Source organism: Mytilus trossulus, chromosome 1, assembly GCF_036588685.1.
Source record: "Mytilus trossulus isolate FHL-02 chromosome 1, PNRI_Mtr1.1.1.hap1, whole genome shotgun sequence".
NCBI classification, from domain to species: domain Eukaryota; kingdom Metazoa; phylum Mollusca; class Bivalvia; order Mytilida; family Mytilidae; genus Mytilus; species Mytilus trossulus.
In genome coordinates this window covers 32,700,014-32,723,007 of record NC_086373.1, presented here as the reverse complement: position 1 = coordinate 32,723,007, position 22,994 = coordinate 32,700,014, and the positions used below count along the sequence as shown (strand labels likewise).

The 22,994-nt window shown below is 31.2% G+C and overlaps 1 protein-coding gene across 1 annotated transcript; it reads right to left on the bottom strand.

Moving 5' to 3' along the window:
- Nucleotides 1-2,925: 2,925 nt before the first annotated feature.
- Nucleotides 2,926-16,149, bottom strand: LOC134707558 (sodium-dependent lysophosphatidylcholine symporter 1-like). Its single transcript, XM_063567436.1, has 14 exons — nt 16,028-16,149; nt 14,656-14,826; nt 14,002-14,123; nt 12,745-12,871; nt 12,347-12,425; nt 11,133-11,260; nt 9,993-10,083; nt 9,519-9,631; nt 8,876-8,959; nt 8,027-8,110; nt 5,977-6,089; nt 5,125-5,262; nt 4,683-4,859; nt 2,926-3,807 (listed from the first exon to the last, which is right to left on the bottom strand). Exons 1-14 carry the CDS (start codon nt 16,043-16,045, stop codon nt 3,690-3,692), a joined length of 1,563 nt encoding a protein of 520 aa, XP_063423506.1. The 5' UTR covers nt 16,046-16,149; the 3' UTR covers nt 2,926-3,689.
- Between the last annotated feature and the right edge of the window lie 6,845 nt (nt 16,150-22,994).

Sequence of the window (22,994 nt, the reverse complement as noted above, 5' to 3'; positions counted from 1 at the left end):
GTATGGCGTTCATTATCACTCAACTAGTATAAATTTGTTTAGGGGCCAGCTGAAGTACGCCTCCGGGTGCGGGAATTTCTCGCTACATTGAAGACCTGTTGGTGACCTTCTGCTGTTTTTTTTTTATTAAGTCGGGTTGTTGTCTCTTGACACATTCCCCATTTCCATTCTCAATTTTACGTATGGTTTGGGTTATAGGTTGAGATCTAGACATTATAAGCATAGTGCTCATTAGTTTAGCCTTGGTATAAAACACATAGTGCTCAGGACGATGAATATTGAAAAAGGAAAAAGAAACCGAATAAGGAAATGAAAATCGAATAAGGAACTAGAAACCGAATAAGGAAATCGAAACCGAATAAGGAAATAGAAACCCAATAAGGAAATAGAAACCCAATAAGGAAATAGAATCCGATTCAGGGAATAGAAACCGAAAAAGGAAATGAATATGAAAAAGGAAATGAAAATCGAATAAGGAAAAAGAAATTGAATAAGGAAACGAAAAAAAATGAGGAAAAAAAAAATTTGAGAAAAAAAAAATTTGAGGAAAAAAATTTTGAGGAAAAAAAAATTTTGAGGAAAAAAAAAATTTGAGGAAAAAAAATTTGAAGCAAAAAAAAATTTAGTTTGGACTTGTAATATTTTTCAAAATTGAATATCGAAATAGGAAAAAGGAACTGAATAAGGAAATGGAAATCGAATAAGGAAATGGAAATCGAATAAGGAAATGAAAATCCAATAAGGAAATAGAAACCGAATAAGGAAATAGAAACCGAATAAGGAAATAGAAACCGAATAAGTAAAACAGCAATCGAATAAGGAAATGAAAATCGAATAAGGAAATAGAAACCGAATAAGGAAATAGAAACCAAAAAAGGAAATGAATATTGAAAAAGGAAAAAGAAACCGAATAAGGAAATGGAAATCGAATAAGGAAATGGAAATCGAATAAGGAAATGAAAATCCAATAAGGAAATAGAAACCGAATAAGGAAATAGAAACCGAAAAAGGAAATGAATATTGAAAAAGGAAAAAGAAACCGAATAAGGAAATGAAAATCGAATAAGGAACAAGAAACCGAATAAGGAACAAGAAACCGAATAAGGAAATCGAAACCGAATAAGGAAATAGAAACCCAATAAGGAAATAGAAACTAAATAAGGAAATAGAAACCGAAAAAGGAAATGAATATTGAAAAAGGAAAAAGAAACCGAATAAGGAAAAAGAAACCGAATAAGGAAATAGAAACCGAATAAGGAAATAGAAACTGAATAAGGAAATAGAAACCGAAAAAGGAAATGAATATTGAAAAAGGAAAAAGAAACCGTATAAGGAATGGAAATTGAATAAGGAAATGAAAATCCAATAAGGAAATAGAAACTGAATAAGGAAATGAAAATTGAATAAGGAAAAAGAAATCAAATAAGGAAACAGAAACCGAATAAGGAAAAAGAAATCAAATAAGGAAACAGAAACCGAATAAGGAAATAGAAACGAAAAAGGAAATGAATATTGAAAAAGGAAAAAGAAACCGAATAAGGAAATGAAAATCGAATAAGGAACTAGAAACCGAATAAGGAAAACGAAACCCAATAAGGAAATAGAAACCCAATAAGGAAATAGAATCCGATTCAGGGAATAGAAACCGAAAAAGAAAATGAATATGAAAAAGGAAATGAAAATCGAATAATGAAAAAGAAATTGAATAAGGAAACGAAAAAAAAATGAGGAAAAAAAAAATTTGAGAACAAAAATTTGAGGAAAAAAAATTTTGAGGAAAAAAAATTTGTGAAAAAAAAAATTTTGAGGAAAAAAAATTTTGAGGAAAAAAAATTTGAGAAAAAAAAAATTGAGGAAAAAAAAAAATTGAGAAAAAAAAAAATTTGAGGAAAAAAATTTTGAGGAAAAAATATTTTGAGGAAAAAAAAATTTTGAGGAAAAAAAATTTTGAGGCAAAAAAAAATTTAGTTTGGACTTGTAATATTTTTCAAAATTGAATATCGAAATAGGAAAAAGGAACCGAATAAGGAAATGGAAATCGAATAAGGAAATGGAAATCGAATAAGGAAATGAAAATCCAATAAGGAAATAGAAACCAAATAAGGAAATAGAAACCGAATAAGGAAATAGAAACCGAATAAGGAAATAGAAACCGAATAAGGAAACAGCAATCGAATAAGGAAATGAAAATCGAATAAGGAAATAGAAACCGAATAAGGAAATAGAAACCGAAAAAGGAAATGAATATTGAAAAAGGAAAAAGAAACCGAATAAGGAAATGGAAATCGAATAAGGAAATGGAAATCGAATAAGGAAATGAAAATCCAATAAGGAAATAGAAACCGAATAAGGAAATAGAGTCCGAAAAAGGAAATGAATATTGAAAAAGGAAAAAGAAACCGAATAAGGAAATGAAAATCGAATAAGGAACTAGAAACCCAATAAGGAAATAGAAACTAAATAAGGAAATAGAAACCGAATAAGGAAATAGAAACTGAATAAGGAAATAGAAACCGAAAAAGGAAATGAATATTGAAAAAGGAAAAAGAAACCGTATAAGGAAATGGAAATGGAATAAGGAAATGAAAATCCAAAAAAATTTTGAGGAAAAAAAAATTTGAGGAAAAAAAAATTTGAGAAAAAAAAAAATTTGAGGAAAAAAAATTTGAGGAAAAAAAAATTTGAGGAAAAAAAAAATTTGAGAAAAAAAAAATTTGAGGAAAAAAATTTTGAGGAAAAAAAAAATTTGAGGAAAAAAAATTTTGAGGAAAAAAAAATTTTGAGGAAAAAAAAATTTTGAGGAAAAAAAAATTTGAAGCAAAAAAAAATTTAGTTTGGACTTGTAATATTTTTCAAAATTTGAATATCGAAAAAGGAAAAAGGAAAAAGGAACCAACTTGTGTCTGGTGACAAAAACATAAGTGTACAATTATGATACAATGTACATAAACATAAAACAAAAGCAAACAATGAATTTATGATATATATGTTATTTAGTCTTACAAAACATATGCATATATGTCTGAGGTTGGCAATGTCATAAGTTTTAAAATTTGATTTGTGTATTTGTCAGTTTAAACAATGTAGCCTTCCTTTTACCAAAAACTTTGAAGTTTTTTCATTTTGAAATATTAAATAGAAATTTCATCATGCAATGTTAATTTAAGGTTCACTTTGCATTCAACTTGTCCAAACTTTCCTTTAAAAATTAGTGCAAAAAATATTTTGACAATTAAAAGTTTTATGTTATTATGTTTTAACAGAGGACAAAATGTAGGTCAAGTTTAATATTGATGAATTTGGCTTTCGCAGTTCAGGAGAGAAAATTAAAACAAAAATACTCAACTCCGAGGAAAATTCAAAGCGGAAAGTCCGTAATCAAATGGCAAAATCAAAAGCTCAAACACATCAAACGAATAGATAACAACTGTCATTACTGACAGTGTACAGGCGTTTTCGTATGTAGAAAATATTGGATTAAATCTGGTTTTCATAGCTAGCTAAACCACTCACTCGTATGACAGTCCCATACTGTTCTATTAATTTGATAACGACGTTTGAAAAAACCCAAGACATAATCAAATAATTTACAAGGTGTTTTTCTTTTAAATTAGAGAATCAGAGTACGCCTTCGTGTTAAAAAGTTTAGGCCTCCAAGTAAAATGTTCTAGATGTTAAAGTTATGAAGATCAACTATCCGCGGTGAGATTTTCTCCAATATTTTGATAACTACGTGATGATTGACACATCTCATCTGGAGGGGGAGGATCTTCTACTTGATCCACTTCCTTAGGTTTTCGATCTGTTCTGGAAAAAAGAATATATGAATCAATCAAGACAAACAAGTATTGTCTCTTACATGTAGGTTTCATCATTTAACAATGTTGACTTCGATTTAGAAATAAAGATAGCAAATAGGAAGAGAATAAATTAAAAACAAGACTTAACGATATACATGAAAATTGCGTCCCAATGCGTTTTCCTCCCATTATATTCGTAAGTTGTCATTGACATGCTTCAATTGAAGTAACCGTGAAAGTTATGATTTCATGATAATTTGTTGCCTAGGTATAGTTATCTTTGGATAAGATGCAGTCTCTTTTCCTTTATACATGCCATCTGAATGCCTTTTAATTGTTTTTGTCGTAAAGTTGCTAATTCATTGATTCTTACTCCATGTTTAATTCAGTCATGTAGACAATCTTGTTTATTTGGAGGAATTATGATCAATTATGAAATAATTTTGCAATGGTGCAGTTTCCATTTCCTATTTGAATATTTCATTTTTCGTGTGGACTTGGTAATATTACATATAAATGTTTTGTTTGTACATCGTTCTTTTGTAATACTATTTCCTGTCTCGGCGAAATACTGTAAATGTAGAAATAATTGCGCGTGCTTTCATTTGCATTTGTTAAATAATTAACGAACATATAAGACTAGTAATTGCGATTTCATGATGCATACAAATTATGCTACCAAAACTAAACTGCGGGTTTTTATTTTTGCGAAACCGATCCGATCTTAAGAATAAAAATATCGCAATAATTTCGGAATTCATCAAATTGACATTATCATATTTCAAGTCTTTCTGTATGTACAAACGAATGCATATAACAATAAAAATGATTGCTAGAAAATAAAACAAGCATATTATAAAAGTGTTTCTCTCTCTCTCTTACTTTAATTGTTCAAGCTCTCTTTTAATTTGTTTTCTTCTGTTTTCATCAATAGGGTATCGCCATAAAATCAGTAGAGCTATAAGCGTGAACACAACAGGACCTGGTACTACCAAGTATCGTAAAGCCTGTCCGACCGATGCTGGTTGATCACACTCCCCTGTTTTATAGCCTCCAACACTAAAGCAGAACAAGGTCGTAAAACATTATTTCAAAATGAATTGAATAATCATAATACGATACTATTAACTGATAACAATGTTCTCTGTTCGGGAGCGAATAAAACCATTTACTTTTTTTTAAACAGAAGAGTTTAAAATATTGTTCGAACACATTTTTATTAATTTTGCAGTTATTTCAAGCTGTAAATCATAAAGGACTCAAAGAAATTCATGGAAAGAGTTTTTTACGAATCATAAACACTCGAATATTATACTTTACTTACCCTAATGCGAGCTGAGAAAATCCAAGGCCTACACCTACGGCTAATTTACTAAAGAATACATAAAAAGAATAAAAAATGGCGTCCTGCCTTGTTCCTGTCTGGAGCATGAATTCATCCAACACGTCGGGCAACATAGACCTAGTAAAGATGAAATTGCAGATCAATCTTAATTGCAGAATCCTTAAGTAAACTTATAAATAAAATATATAGGCATGATCACCTCAGTTTTCTTCAAAGAAGCTAAACGGGACAGTCGATTTGTTTATTTGGATTGAATCGGGTAATATGAGTCTCAGGCAATGAATATCAAATAGTAATAAACAGATTGATACAGAAATCTTCAGGCTTAAATGTCGTTGAGTAAGTGAAACTTTGACGTTTATAAATCTGGAAAATCATTTTTTTTCTTACACTAAGAAGTCTGAGTTAATTCTAATGTTAGTGATAATGTGTGTGGTATATGTGTGTTCGTAATAACAAATTTCCAAACCACTCGCAAGCTAAAAAAGAACAAATACAGAACTGTAGATACTGCTGAAAATCCAATACTAGTATATACTTCTAATTTAGTATTTCTAGATATTGTTGTATCGTTTACATATATATATCAAACCCTAAATCACGTCGTTCTCTATTCCTTAGTTATTGTACCAGGACTTCAAATTTAAAACCAAACATTGTTTAGATTAAATAGCTACATATAGCACAGTTCAACAAGTCAAGAATGTGTTGTTATCCATTCGTTTGATGTGTTTCAGCTTTGAATTTTGCCATTGATTAGGGACTTTCCGTTATCAAATTTCCTCGGAGTTCAGTATGTCAGTGATATCAGTGAAACACAACCAATCTTACCATGGAAGTAATAAAGCAACAGCGACACTTATGCCAGCCAATACTAGTACAGGATAGTACGCATAAACATTCCCTGGTATATACAGCTGTGATATCAGAACTGGAATGAATATCTGTCAAAATAAATCACAGCTAAAAGTGACAAATGACTAAAATTTTTAAACTTTACATACATTTAACTAGTGTAAAACAAGTATAGCAAATATTAAAACACAATTGTGTATGTGAGTTTGGACACTTTATGAAGTATATTATCTTTCTAAAGATTGTGTTTTGATTTTCAGAATTGGTTTTATGTAGACTTTACGTTTGGAATGCAAGAATAGACTTTCTATTTACAGAAAATACACATAATAGTTATCAAAAGTACCAGGATTATATTTTTATACGCCAGACGCGAGTTTCGTCTTCATAAGACTCATCAGTGACGCTCAGATCAAAATAGTTAAAAAGCCAAATAAATACAAAGTTGAAGAGCATTGAGGATCCAAAATTCCTAAAAGTTGTGCCAAATATGGCTAAGGTAATCTACTCCTGGGGTAAGAAAATCCTTAGTATTTTGAAAAATTCAAAGTTTTGTACACAGAAAATTTATAAAAATGGCCATATAAGCTAGTAACTGTCTTTCATCAGGCAAAATTTAGTTCTTATGTAGATGAAAACAAGTTACTGTAAAGAATTATGTATGTATATTAAATATATCACAAAATTAAATATGTTGCGAGCATGTATTCGGGAATAAATAATGCATAAAAGATCAAACAAATTTGTACACAGAACAAAAAATAAAAAGATGAAAGCAACGTGTTATATTATATCCATTCGTCCGAAGCGATTTTCTTGATTAAGCTTCATCAGGAACACTCAAAGCCAAATATCTGAAAGCCAAGCATTTACAAGAACCAAATAAATGGAAGAGCCAAATGACCAAACTAACCTGATTATATTGACAAATCCATATAGGGCCAAGTTTAGTCTTAAGTGCATGATTGTTTTCGTTAGCTTTGAACTAACTGTCAGTAATTGGGAGTACTCTCAGATCTATATTTATAGTGTATTTTTGTTGTTGGAATATACAAGTACCTGGCCACATTCATTTTTTGTACATAAATTAGGCCGTTAATTTTTTCGTTTGAATTGTTTTACATTGTTATTTCGGGGCCTTTTATAGCTGAGTATGCGGTATGGGCTTTGGTTATGTTGAAGGCCGTACGGTGACCTATAGTTGTTAATTTCTGTGTCATTTGGTTTCTTGTTGAGATTCCTTATCTTCTTTTTTATATTTGCCTGAGAGAGTTAAAACTTTATTTTCTTTGTAATTTCAAAATTTACAAACGGACAATTTTAGAAAGGATTTTTTTAAATCATGTCATCACCGAAGTACTGAATACTTAGCTGATGATACTGGTCATCGAAACTTATAATCCACCAGCTGAGGTATCGACCCAGTGAAGTGGAAAAGGAAAAAAAACCACGTAATGTAAATTGCATGCGTCCGTTTGTAGACAATCACATTAATAAAATAAAATGATTGAAATGAATCTGCATATATATTAAATAGTTATCGAAAATATTATCCCAACTACGTTAATTTTTAAAACAATATCACACGAAATATTTTTGAATTAGTGTAGTAGGATCATTTGACCCTACCAGGATCATATCAGCCCACCTCCAGCTTTTTGTTTTGTTTTATTTGTGTATTTTGCTTAACCTTTAGTTTTATGAGTAGTTTGTAGTGAACAATTTTGTTGTCTTTCCCTTTTCACCATGGTGGTGTCTGTTTAAGTTTCACTTTTGTTTTATTATTCCCTTTTTTCTGAATTCGAAAAAATTCAATGATTTTTTAAAGGTCACCATGATGCACGGGATGCAAAAAATTATCTGTCAATAGACACAATCCAGTGGTATATTTAAAATGTTTCAACAGTTCCGCCTTCAAAACGGGGCAACAAAATGTCCTCTTATCGCAATTATAAGACGACCTCATGCGTTAGTATCGAGAGGAATTTCATTATTTCGTAATATGAATATATTAAACTATACTTACAATCATTCCTATTGCAAAGGACCTCTTTTTGCCTATTTTTACTAATGCAATTTGCCAAATGGGGATGAATAAAATTGCAGATACCTGAAATGTATAATTGTCAATTTAATCAATATAACATTAAAAATATAAATGCCAGTTTTTTTAGATAAAGTAAATGAATTATGCCACAGATGCATCAATGTTTGCTTGTTGAACTATAGTTTGCTTGTTGAACTATAGTTCAACAAACCAAAATCGGAAAATCGGGAAAATAATGAATTTAACTGTTTTATTTTTTAAGATTTAAAAGAACCGTCCCCAATTTCTAATGAACAATTTTTTCCTTAAAACTAATATGTCGTGGATATATTGACCTGTTAAACCTGTCCGTGACAAATCGTCCTACAGACTGGTTTAAACGACCAGTTAAAATCTGAACGATTGACATATCTAGCCGATCAGTGACAACCCATACTCTTGACTTGTTTAACTGATCGGTAGACAACCGTTCTATTGAATTGTTAAATCGATTAGTAACAATCTGTACTCCTGACTTGTTTGATCGACCAATAACACATTGCATAATTGACTTGTTTAAATGACCATTTACTAACCGAAAATTTACTTGTTTTAAAATAATTAGAAATAACCTCTACTAACACTTGTTTAACTGATTAGTAGTCAAACTAATCGACTTATTAAACACTTCATCAACAAATCAAATTCTTAGTCAAAACAGCACTAAATACTGACGTTTGTTATACGGGTTAATCGTGAATCTGGTACGAGATGTTAATTAAGACTCTTTTCGTGGAAATATTCATACACAGAAATCTTATTAGTACAATGATTTAGAGTTTTACCTACCAACAATATAGTGATGAATGTTGAGAAGTGTTCTCCTAAATCTAAACTATGTGTGCAGAACAGAGCGAGATTACCTTGCACAATCTGTAAAATAGTGAATAGAAGTAGAGTATATCAAATAATAGTGCACTGTGCTCAAAACATTTCTCATGATGAACCACAGAAATATCGCTAAGAACCAAATAAATCCAAAGAAAATATGTGTACATAAAGGCAACTATCTATTCAACAAAATATTTAAATTCTCATTTCAAAACATAACATTGAAACCATACTTCTTTGCTTGCTGTACTTGTCAAATATATATAGCAATGCAAAATCTTCTCAAACGATTGATTAGTGAAAACATGTTTATTGCAACGATATTTCCATAAAATGATTCAATTAGTTTTGTTATTTGGTGAATTGGGTGTGAATAGCAGATATTTTGGTGGTTTTTTTTGGTAGATTCTTAACGACTCAACTCTGACAGATTGTAAAACCACTTGTGTATTGTTGAAGACTGTACTACGCTGCAACTCTGGATTATATTACATATTTATTTGTGTGTTGTTTATTTGCTGTATCACTGGTCAATAACCTATGTTAACTTTAATTCATCTATGTACTAGTATCAGTGTTTTACTTATTGTATTCAACTTACTGATATTCCTAATGATAAGAACAAGAAAGAAAACGATAAAAGTTTATATGGTCTAAAAGAAAGTGTCAGTTTTAAACCTTTCCAAAATCCTCCATGGCCTTCACTAATTACACCTGAAAACAAAACCAAATATCAACTATAACCAAACCTGTACTGAACTTGTTAATCAATGAGAGAAGCAAGTAAATGTAAACATCCCTGTTGGATTCGATAAAGACTTTCCAAATTAAGCTTGCATCCAACATTCAAATCCGTGTTACTTAAGCATAGTTTAAACTAAAAACTGACCTCCACAAAATAGCTTAAAAGCGTTGCTTAAAAGTGGCGTTAAAACACACAAACACAAAAATCTAATCAAACTATTTTGAAAAACATTTTCCTGCTTGAGAGAAATAATATCTTTACTGGATGCCTTTTATTGAATATAGTATTATTTTGCATACTGATTATTTGTCAAAATATTTTAATGTTTACCTATTCTCTCCTTGGTACCCAAGAACACTATGATAGACGATAACATGTACACACTAATCATAACAACTGCACCCATGTTGTAAGACCATTTCTACAATAAAATTGACTAATTATACTATACACTGAGCCGAATTTGTAAGATAATTTTTATAATATGATTGATTTATTATACAATACATTGCGCTAGTGGTGTAAGACCGTTAAATCTTCTACAGTAACAATAGGATTGCTATAATATACACTTCAATGTTGTGAGACCATTTCTTAAAAAAGAATTGATTTCATATAACTTCACTGCTGCATTGTTGTTAATCTATTTCTAAATTAGGATTGGTTAGTTATACATCGGGTCAATGTAGTGAGACTATCTGCAATACGATTGGCAAGTTGTTCTATAAAAAGTTACCAAAGGTACCAGGCTAATAATTTAATACGCCAGACGCTCGTTTCGTCGACATAAGACTCATCAGTGACGCTCAAATCAAAACAGTTATACAGCCAAACAAGGACAAAGTTGAAGAGCATTGAAGACCTAAAATTCCAAAATGGTATGCCAAATACTGCTTAGGTAATTTATTCCTGAATAAAAATCCTAAGTTTTTCGAAAAAGTTTTGTAAAAAGAAAATACACTATACACTGCGCCAATAGTTCAAGATCTGATGAATGACTTTATTTAATGAGCCAATTACGTAAGACCTGATTAGCTATCATATTCACTTAGCAAACAGTACAAGATCAATTTTACATGTACAATAGAATTAATAAGTTATTCTATACGCAGTGCAATGTTGGACGACCATTTCTAGAAAAGGGATGATAAATGATACGATAAACTGCGCCAGTAGTGTATTTTAGTTCTGATTAGTTATTATATACACTGCACCAACGTTGTAAGATCATTTCTACAAACGGATTGAGTAGTTAGGATATACGAGAATGCCCTAATTATAGTTGGACAATAATGGGAATGTTTAACAATTTAAAACTAAACGACCTAGTCGAAACATTTGGCGAAGCTGGACATCTTTCATTATAAATATTATTTGTAATGATAAAGTTTAATTCTGCAAAACATAACTACAAATGTGTTACTATAAAAATCATGAAAATGATACAAAATAAGGTGTATTAAGTCCTACTTGATTTTTAAGTTCCTCGGCAGTTATTTTGCTGTCCTCATCACATTCACCAGCTATGCGATACTTGTTCACAAACGCACCTTGTATGACAGAGGCAGCTAATACACCTATGGCTTCAGCACCCATTCCTTCACAATTCAAAATATTTGTGTAAAAAATAAACATTATCATATTATGAAAAAATTAAGGCTTTCAAATCGCAAATGAGAAAGATTATGTATACCTCTAAAAAGTAAAATCACAAAAATACTGAACTCAGAGGAAAATCAAGTGGACAAAACACATCAAAAACGAATGGACATTAATTGTCATATTCCTGTTTTGGTACAGGGATTTTCAAATGTAGAAAATGGTGATTTGAACCTGGTTTTATAGCGCTAAACCTCTTAATTGTCACTTTTAAATAAACGAAAGAAAAATCATTAAAAGAGGGACGAAAGATACCAAAGGGACAGTGACATTGAAATGTTTTCGGCTATATATTTTTTTTAATCATAACGAACAAAACATTCTTCTTGCAATTACCACAAAATTAGTGGAGGGGAAAATTGTATAATTTGAAAAAACAAACCTTTTAAAACTTCTATCAACATGTTACAAACAATGTTTTATAAGAAATGTATATTAATCTATATGCAATACCCAAATTAATTTGATATAATTCCGTTACAAAGAACTCAATGTAAAATTCCATTTTGACCTAACCTCTAGTGGTTTACTTTTACAAATTGTGACAAGGATGGAGAGTTGTCGCATTGCACTGATATTCCATCTTTTCATATTCATTAGCTCAACCTTTTGTAATTATGCAAATTTATATAACTATAACGATTGAGTTTCTTTTTGTATACGCTAGCTCATTTAATTTTCCGTTTGCAACGTCTATGTACAATAGGATTATCTATTTCTTGGGGGATGAACACAACCAGTATACAGGCTTTGCGTTCGAATATCCAATATGATACCAGAGATTTTTACAAACAGTGTAAACATTTTATTTAGTTCGTAAACATTAACGAGTTGGCCGCAACGATTTTAGAATTAAAGCGATAAGGAAGGAATAACAGTACTGTAGTTGAAGGGTTGTACAGTTATACTGTTTCACTGATGGTAACTGATCAATTGCAGTAATGTTTCTCCGATTTTAATGCATTGACAAAAGACAATAATATCTATGATGAGTTTATTTGAAGCTATAAATGAAATGTACTTGCTGTAAGCTGTAGCCGAGTCTCTGTCCTTTTGATTATTACTGATCACCATGGTCAGTGATGTGTATGGTACATGAAGACCCTGTAAAGCAGACAATTATTAGTAGTACTTAATTAGTTTATATAGGTAACATTATTTTTACATTCATGTTTTCAATGCATTTGCACAGCGTTAAACAGTCGACCAATTTGTAAAATGTATATGTTCTATAATAAATAATTGAAACAAAAATACAAAATCTGCTACACTAGAATAATTTTTACCATCAAAGACCAATTTTAATATACTAAGTTTTCAACCAATAGATTTTTTACCTGATGAGTTGTTGAATTTGAATATCAAAGTTATATTTTTTATCAACAAAAAAGAATCAATGCTTAATTGGTGTAACTGTACTTACAGACATCAGACACTGGAATAAACAATAGAAAACAAAGTACCATCCTAGTTTACCCTCTTCTGAAAAGTCTGGTACGTACCACAGTAAGAAGTAGGTTATACAAGCAAATGGTGCAGAAAACAATATCCTGTAAACAATTAAATAAACAGTACAGTGAAAAATGTACTAGTTGTTTCAGACTATGCATGGTTGCAGTACATATCCAAACTCAGGTTGACATGTCTCTTAGGGAATAGGGTTTTTGATTGGTGATTTTTTATTCTATTTTTATAACAGCGGTCAAATTAATAGTTTTAAATATTTTCCTATTTGATCAATATTTTTCATTTTAACTATGGTTGTAATTAGTTCTTCACTAGTATATTATCCTCGGTTTTTGGTGAGATGTGTGTTGCTTATTCATTATTTTTTAATCTTGTGTTTTGACCCTTTTAGATTTTATCCGCGACATTGTCAGTTAACTTATCTATTTATGAGTTTGATTGTTCTATGGAATATAAAGTAAAATCACTGAACTCTGAGTAAAATTCAATCGGAAAGTCCCTAATCACACGGCAAAATCAAATGAGAATACACATCAAACGAATGGACAACAACTGTCATATTCCTGACTTGGTACAGGCATTTTCAAATGTAGAAATTGGTTGATTGAACCTGGTTTTATAGCGCTAAACCTCTTACTCAAATTTAATAATATTGATAAAGACGCATGAACAAGGCAAACAGACACAATAGGTAAAATTGTCACAACACAGTATCTTTCGCCTCTCTTTTCTTTACACTTTAATCTAGCCTTTTGTGGTTTTTAAACTCTTGAAACTTATATATTATAAAAGCTGTATTATTCTGCATTCTCCTTTTTTACGTTTTTGTAAAATTAAACAATATCTTCGTGTCGTTTTGGAGCAAAATGTATACAAACTACATATGACGCATTTTACACTATAAAGTGAGAAAATATATCAAGGTTATTGACATCTTAATCATGTTAATTACAAGCTTTATGTTCAATTCAAAGAAAACAACGACTTTATGGTAAAATGTGTCCTTTCTTTCAGGTTTCTTAATGATGCCATAACATGTTGGAACTAGATAATAATTCTTTCATTCATGATTGTCAAACAGCTTCTTATACTCTCTCTTTGTTTCAATTTCTTATTGGGATTGGGGGTTGCATTTCAATTTGGAGACAACAATTAAACTACTTGACATGAAAAAAAAGGTTTGTGATAATGCCCTGGGGCCCTTCAAACTCACCAGGGTCTAAATTTTCCAAAGCGAGTGTTCGTTCTGCTGACAAGAAAGCCACACATAGGATCGGTAAAAGCATCCCAGACTCTTCCTCCAAAGACGATAATAGAAGCATAAGTTGGCCTGATCTTCAGAAATAGATGACATTTATATCCATTTGATTATTGGTACCATACATATCATTTTTATCGTATATTAGTTACTTTGCATTTTTTTAAATGACATGTGAAAACTGTTCAATTTGCAATATAATTAGAATATATATGTCTGTGAATTCGCTTTGCCTATTATAGTCAATAATGTTACCAACTAGAGTTGCCCTTTTTTGTTAACTGAAAAATTGAAGTTTTGGTGATATGATTTGGATTTTTTTATTTCCTTTTGCGTAGAACCACTTCCAGTAAACTTAATTTAGCATAGTCGATTTAATGATATACATGACGACCTTAGATAAAAAAAAATAAAAAAAAGACATGTCGGTGCACATTTTACCTCGTGTGTTCAGTCAAACATAGGTAACGCAGATTCAAAGGTGATGTACACAATTTCAAATGTTATTGTGTAGTAATTGCGATCAAAGCTGCAGACAAACAAACTTTCTTTGTGTCAATTGATATGACTTTGTGGGTGTGTTTTTGTGAATCTTACTTTATGACATACCTCTGCTACTTCAAGGAGAAAGATACTGAAAAAGAAGCTGACCACAGCGTTTGTCATTTGGTATGGTACTCCACCTATGGCGAAGCATATTTTCCTCCACACAGGAAGTTGATATCCGATAACATTATCATCTTGTATCAGTACAACCAATCCATCGTCCCCATCTTTGCTCTGCGTGTAAATATACAATTGTATAGTACTGTTTTTATTTTATATAACTTTTAGGTTTATTGAGGTGCTTTAGATTGTGTATATTGATAATTTTTTGGGAAAAGGAATATCATCGAAAAATAATCTCTGTCTGGTGCACGGTTTGATATTTTGTGTTAATTTTTAATTTTACTAAATCAAATTGCAGTTTTAAAGATTGTGGTTAACAGTTTCAAATACTCACTCATGTCACAAATAAAGGCAACAGTAGTATACCGCTGTTCAAAACTCATAAATCCATGGACAAAAAACAAAATCGGGGTAACAAACTTAAACCGAGGGAAACGCATTAAATATAAGAGTCACAAAAGTGTTGATATGATTTCTTTTACCATTGTTATTTTGATTCAGTTGAAAGTCTTATTTAAATCATTGTCCTTTGATTTTCTTGCTGCGATGACCAAGGTTATGAGTCTTGCTTCTCAGTTACGATTATGTAATTACACTCAGAAATATCCCAAAATAAGTTTAATGCATTACTTTTAGTTGAAAAAATTAAGCCATATAATCAATACTTGAATCGGTAAGGTAAAAAATCATAAAATAACAGTTTCTTTCTCAAATATTCTGTTGACAACTTAAATTGTCATTTCTCGACAAAAAATCATGAGACTAATTGATGACAGTTTTACTCGTGAACATTAACAAATGTTTGATATGCACAACGTCAAGAAACAGGATTATGCAATGTCACTTAATTAGAAAAGGAGGGTCGAAATCAAGTTCTTAAAACAAATTTTATAACCGAAAAATGTTGAAGAATGAGAAAGAAAATGACAAAACTAATTAACATAAAATCATATGCCTAACTCGTTTTTTCTAATAAATTAAAGTTATAATAAAATAATGATTAGGTAATCTCGATAAAAAAATATACAAGAAATGAAAATGGGCAATCATAACTTAAAGAAGTTAAGATCAAACCATGATTGATAGTTTAAACTTGAGACGAAAATTAAGACATAATATTAAACATAACAGGACACGGAAAATCTGAATCATAGCAAGGAGTATAAACATGTATTCGTTCAGTATATATTTTCTTTAATAAATGTCATGTTGTAAATTGCAATTGACTGATATACATATGTAAATAGCTTCATACATGTACTTATTTAAAGTTCTATTTTTCAACCAAATAAACTAAATATTATATAAATACCTTTCTGTATTTGGACATTCTGTTTCATAGCCATCATACAAACAATCTGAACTTTGACATCATATTAAATATGTTTAATATGTAATGTTGTTATATATCAATATCAAATCTATGATAACAAGAGTAAACAAATAAATGTAAATAAATGTTGTCAGTGCATTACCCAGTACATACTGCTATCAGGTATTGCTAAATAATGATCACTTCCTGATGATGAATGATTCACTTCACTAGTAGTTCATTTACTGAACGGATCGTCCAATAGAGGAAAAACTAACAAAATCGTCGATTCATAGAAGAACAAGAAAGAGCCCTCAGAGTAATCTATTTGCCAAATACGTTTCTTGTGCTTCTCTGATTATTCCTTTGTCAAAGAATTTTATAAGCGTAACACAATCTATTATCCGGCTCTTCTATTTTAGTCTACTATAAATCCCTCTGTACATAGAGCTAAAGTGTTCATAAAGCTCAAGTGTTCATATGTACATTTTTTGTTTAACTTTCATGGTGAACGTAAATCAAGAAAAACATTTGGAAAATTACAATTTCATTAGGTGTTATTTTTTCTTTCCTAACATTCGGAAGATTACATTACCGGTGAACTGAAAACTCACGAGGTATCATCAGATTCGATTCGGGCTAGATTTTTTTAACAAATATATTTTAAAATTTTCGTTGATTCATTTTGAAATGATAACGCGCTGAAGTTCCAACCAACTTAGTCAAAGTAAAACTTCGACGGTTTTGCCATTTCTATTAATGTCCCTTTCAGTTGCGTCTATAGGCTAGCTTTTATTAATTTTGCCACAAAGTATATATGATTTTTTTATGAACTAGGAGTGTTTCCTTTTATCAAAATTGGTCTCGTTTCTCATTAATTGAATACAAAATTCATTTTTGAAAACTGTTATCTATGTAAATGTACATGTTTTTATTCTATTTTAATCTAAATTATTGATTGAAATTATATACATTATTAATTGTTATATATGTTTGCTGCAATGCAAAGCAAAATAAGCAGAACTGTGAGCTATTTGCTCACTCAGCTAATTTCCCTAAAAATATGAATGAACAGGATTTAGAATAACAATGAAGATAAATATTCATCACACAGTTTATCATAACGCTTTTCTCAAAAAGCTGTAATTGTCGATTCCTAGAAAATTGTATCGAAACTTTGATTTACTTAGTAATGCGATTCTGTGTAAGAAAATATAAGTGTGTTCAAGAAATGTATTATTTACTTATAAAGTTTGAGATAAGATAATTATTTTACTCTATGGCTGATACAAATGTCTATGTCTAGATTAGTTGAATTTCCCAAAAGAGTGAAAGTTCTTGGAACAGGTGGAATGCTTACTAACAAGGGCTACTTGAAAAGTAAGAATTTTCCCGTGTTTAATAAAGGTATCAATAGTATATCGCTGTTCAACAGTCATAAACCGATGAAGCGAGGAAAAATCTGGTTCAGAAACAAAAACCGAGGGAAATAGTTATCAAAGGTACCAGGATTATAATTTAAAATACGCTACACGCGCGTTTCGTCTACATACGACTCATCAGTGACGTCCAGATCAAAATAGTTAGAACCAAAACAATAAAAAGTTTAAGAGCATTGATGACCCGAAATTCCAAAAAGTTGAGCCAAATACTGCTAACGTAATCTATTTCTGGGATAAGAACATCCTTATTTTTTCGAATAATCTATACTTTGCAACAGTAAATTTAAAACAAGAACTATCTTTAAAAAATATATCCGACGTATTTAAATTTGAGTATATGTTTAAAACTATCATTTCGATAACCTTCAGAAGCACAATGGCTTAATGATGCAGGACCTCTTTAATAAAATCACCATCTGAATGTAACTACAAGAAATTCTTTACTAAGTCTGGTTATATTAAGACAATAATATATAGGAATATTGTGATGACACCTAAAAATTTTATTTGTCAAAAAATCTAGTGCAAATTAAAAGAAACAAATGTACATTTACTACTGTTTACATTTAACTTAATTCATGGTTAACAAATCTAGAAACTATTGGTAGTATAAGTAGTATCTTACTGTTTACATTCACCAAAATCCCGCGGAAATCTCACATGGCGGTAGGCGCGTTCTAAAAGTCATGTACGTTCGTACAACAAAGTTTACTTTAAAAATTATATAATTGTCCCCAATAAACAGCTGTCATGGATGCAAAGAGCTATTGCCTTTGGAGAAACAATTATTTTAATAAAAAATATAAATCTTTGTAAGATCTAGTTCAAATAATTATAATTTTTCACTTGCTTTCAATCACGATATAATTTTCGAGACGTTTTTTCAAACACAACCAAATCACCCACCATGATAGCATTTTGTCCAATCACAGAAAGGATTTTCGAGCATGCGTAGTCTGTTGCCATAGTGAAGCGTCCTTAAGTTCAAAGTGCACAAACCGAAACTATACCGACTACGTCGGAAAAATTACCATATACTTGATATTCTTGTCAACACCGGAGTGCTGACTACTTTGCTCGTTATACTCTGGGTGAATAAACGTCCACCAGCAGTGGCATCGACCCAGTGGTGTAAATAGTTATCAAAGGTACCAGGCTTGTAATTGAATACGCCAGACGCGCGTTTCGTCTACATAACTCATCAGTGAAGCTCAGATCAAAATAGTTAGAAAGCCAAACAAGTACAAAGTTGAATAGCACCAATTTTAAAAATTGTGTCAAATACTGCTTAGGCTATCTTTGCATTGGATACTAAAATCCTTAGTTTTTCGAATAATTTATAGTTTTGCAACATTAAGTTCATAATAAACTGTTATCTCAGATATGTCTCGCTTTTTTGTAATTTCGATAATGCAAATGTTAAAATTACAAAAGCAACACTTTAACATGTAAGTTTTGCAAATATTTAAGGTCAATAAACCCTAACTGAAGACCATGAAAAAGGGGTTTGGCCAAAAAATCTCCATGGAAATGAGCTTTGTCAATGCTTATACAACTGCATACCAATTATTATTGACTTACCACTAGTGTTTCCCCATAAACTGGCCTAATCACAAACTAATGCATGAAAACAAAGCAAAAATTTCATTCAATAGACCATTACTTAGGGGGTGGGGCCAAAAAACCTACATAGTAATGAGATGTGCCCGTACTTATACAACTGCTCATATAAGCACAAGCCCAGTAGTCAACACTTTTTTGTGCCGACATGAATTATCATTAATATCGTTATATTTATAAATTAACTGTTTACAAAATTTTTAATTTTTTGAAATACTCAGGCTTTTCTACCTCAGGCATAGATTACCTTGGCTGTATTTAGGAATTTTGGATCTCAATGCTCTTCAACTTTGTACTTTATTTGGTTTTTTAAAACTTTTTTTGGATTCGAGCATCACTGATGAGTCTTTTGTAGACGAAACGTGCATCTGGCGTATATATAAAATTAAGTCCTGGTATTTATGATGAGTTTATTATCAAATATCTTTGAGTAACAACTATTTGTTCACCTTCTACAGAAACACCATACCTATGTCTCGCTTTTTAACTCCTTCAAGTGAGACAAAAATGACCACACAACTATGAGGACAAAACAAGAGAAACACTGAACTTCTACAAAAAACAAATACCAACATAAAATACTGTCCATAAGAATGCCCTTTACCTTTGAAATTAAAAAAAAACAGTCATAAATCGATAAAGGTAGATCATCTGTATATATTTCTTCAGATAATTTTTTTTTAAACTTTGCCAAAATGAGTTTTTTTCCATGCTTTTCTCAACTATGAGAGAAAAAGGACGGAAAAAAACAGAAACACTAGCTATATAGATAGGTACAAAAATAAATGCCGACAAGAAGTGTTTTCCATTAGAATGCCCAATAGCATTGAATTTTTAATAAATAATTACAAAATCCTGACAAATATTTTCTAGTCTGGTTTGAAAAAAAAAAAAAATCACTTTTACAGATCAAGAAATAATACATCAAATTGACTGCAAACCAGATTTTCTGTATATTTTGAAATGGACCAATATAAACTGAAATGACTAATGTTAAACTTATGAGGTAGTACGAAAAAAATTGATATATTCTTAAGTTATAGTATGGTATTTTCATGATTGTTGACCTGCTATTTTCTGTTCTTATCTTGCAATCTATCAAGGACTCTTGGTCTTGAACGATAAGAGAGAAAATTGTCAATATCAGACTTTAACCTCCATTTTGTCATCAATAAGAATATTAATATATTAAAATTTGAAAAGCATTGGCTGGTCAGTTCATAAGTTATGATCAAATATAACACAACATGCTATTTTCCAATTTCTAGATAACCAGTATTCCTGAAGAGCAAATGAGAAAATCATATATATTAAAGTTGACCTCAATTGTTTTATTAGTAGACAAAATATTTAAAAAGTTGAAGTTTTAGTTCACAGGTAATAAGTAATTGCATGGAAACCACAGAAAGTACCGTTTTCCAATCTTTCAAGGACCATAACTCCTGAATGGTAAAGTAAAAATCCTCAATATCTCACTTGACAATGACAGAAGACAACACCAAGTGATGAGTAAAGCTCACATTCCCTCTCGGCCAGGAGAACTAAAACATACATTTCAGGGGCAATAACTCCAAATGGGTAGTCTTGATTTTTCTGGAAATTTATTAGGAGCGAGACATTGACCTGCTTTAATTTTTCAGATTTACTTTTGTTTACTAAAAATTAAGATTTCAAGTGAAAAAACTCTTAATGTGGTTCAAAACGTTTACTAAATTTTATCATCGGTATAAGGACATTATTTGTAAATATAGCTCAACATGCAGACTTCTTATACGTTCAGGTATTTCACATCCAATTTTTTATGGAAATATTCTTTATAAAGCACAAAGGTGTCAGTTTTCACCTCAGAAACTAACTAAACCTTTGAATAGACTTATTAAGAAGGGATATGGTTGCGATACTGTTGTCAAGTCATTAAAGATTGTATATTTTGGCATTAATATTGAGTCACTGATAGGGTCTTTGCATCGGAACTAAACACATTTATTAAAAAAACAGTTGTTGGCATGACACGGGTTATGTTCTTCTCATATACGTTATGATGGTATGATACTAAACCCCTAAGGAGAAGGATTGTGCCTGATGTTCATAGGATGAAATCATAATCTTTCAGTCAGTTTAATTGAAGTCTGGAGCTGGCATGTCAGTTAACTGCTAGTAGTCTGTTGTTATTTATGTATTATTGTCATTTTGTTTATTTTCTTTGGTTACATCTTCTAACATCAGACTTGGACTTCTCTTGAACTGAATTTTAATGTGCGTATTGTTATGCGTTTACTTTTCAACATTGGCTAGAGGTATAGGGGGAGGGTTGAGATCTCACAAACATGTTTAACCCCGCCACATTTTTGCGCCTGTCCCAAGTCAGGAGCCTCTGGCCTTTGTTAGTCTTGTATTATTTTAATTTTAGTTTCTTGTGTACAATTTGGAAATCAGTATGGCGTTCATTATCACTGAACTAGTATATATTTGTTTAGGGGCCAGCTGAAGGATGCCTCTGGGTGCGGGAATATCTGGCTACATTGAGGACCTATTTGTGACCTTCTGCTGTTGTGTTTTTTTCTTTGGTCAGGTTGTTGTCTCTTTGACACATTCCCCATTTCCATTCTCAATTTTATTTTATTGTCTGATTTTTCTGAAAAGTTAATAAGAAATACACCTATATCTGATGATAATGTTTATCAATGTCAGACTTGCACCAACGGTTTAAGATTAAGTGATGCAAGTTAAATGCTTCATTATCTCTATATTCTATTGTTTAGCTTTAATTGCAATGTTTATTGACTGACAAGTATTAAGAACATATGGTGTGAACAAGATACCCTAAGACTCATTCAGGAAGAGTTCATTGGTTTCAGGAGAGAAGATCTCTGATCACATGACATCAGATGAACAGAAGAATTGACGCTGGTAGTAAAGGAAGGCAAAAGCTCACATAGCAATAAAGACTAAGTGAGCTAAGCTCAAAGTATCAGAAAGTATGAAGTAAATGTTTGACAGATCTTGGATAATGCTCACAAACACACTTTACAACTAATCATTGTCAATCAGCTGTTTATTAGTAGCTGTAAAAAGTGTAAAGGAAAAAGTTTTGAATGAATGGAGAGATGACATGAATGAAATATAGACACCTAGAATGAAAATTAACATGAATACAATAGGGCTCTTCATGGTTAGTTCTGCCATATTGGACACGGGGCAGATTTTTTAGAAAGAGGTGGAAATAGTATGAAAGTATGGGAAATCCTATGTGTGTTTCCAAGCAACTGCTCTGTTTTAGCGATGTTTTCCCTTATTTTTCATACTATTTTAACCTCCATTATGAAAATCTGCCCCTATCCAATATGGCCGAACTAACCATGAAGAGCCCTATTGATAAAGGTTCCACACATTCATTCCTTTCATAAACATATGGATTTGTATGCGTCCAAATTGTGACAATCCTAATGAATATTGTCCTTAAAATGTAACATGTTATAAGTTATATGGTTCGCTACTGACCCCATACGGATCCATAGAGGGTTAGTAAAATCCATAGGGGGTGAGGCCGGAGGCCGAGTCCCTATGAATTTTATTCACCCTCTATGGATCCGTAAGGGGTCAGTAGTTAACCGTATAACGAATTTATCGGACGCTGGACTTTTTCTGCGTCGTTTTGTTGAAAAATAAACAACGAAACGCAACAACATTAATAGATGACGTCGCCATTAACGCGTCATGAACCCCCTATGAAACCTACTAACCCCCTACGGTCTCATAGGGGGTCACCACGTGACGGCGTTAAACCAATCACAACGTGATATTTTATCAATGGTCCGATAAACAGTATTGTATATTTCGTAATGACAGTTATCTTCAAAATTTAAATTGACTGTAATGTTTGTAACATAAACTCAATTCTAAAA

Coding starts and splice junctions, on each gene's coding strand:
- LOC134707558 (XM_063567436.1), bottom strand. Junction 11,261..12,346: donor AGACTCGGCTACAGCTTACA/GCAAGTACATTT, acceptor TGAATTGTGAAG/GAATGGGTGCTGAAGCCATA. Junction 8,111..8,875: donor CATTCATCACTATATTGTTG/GTAGGTAAAACT, acceptor TATACATTTCAG/GTATCTGCAATTTTATTCAT.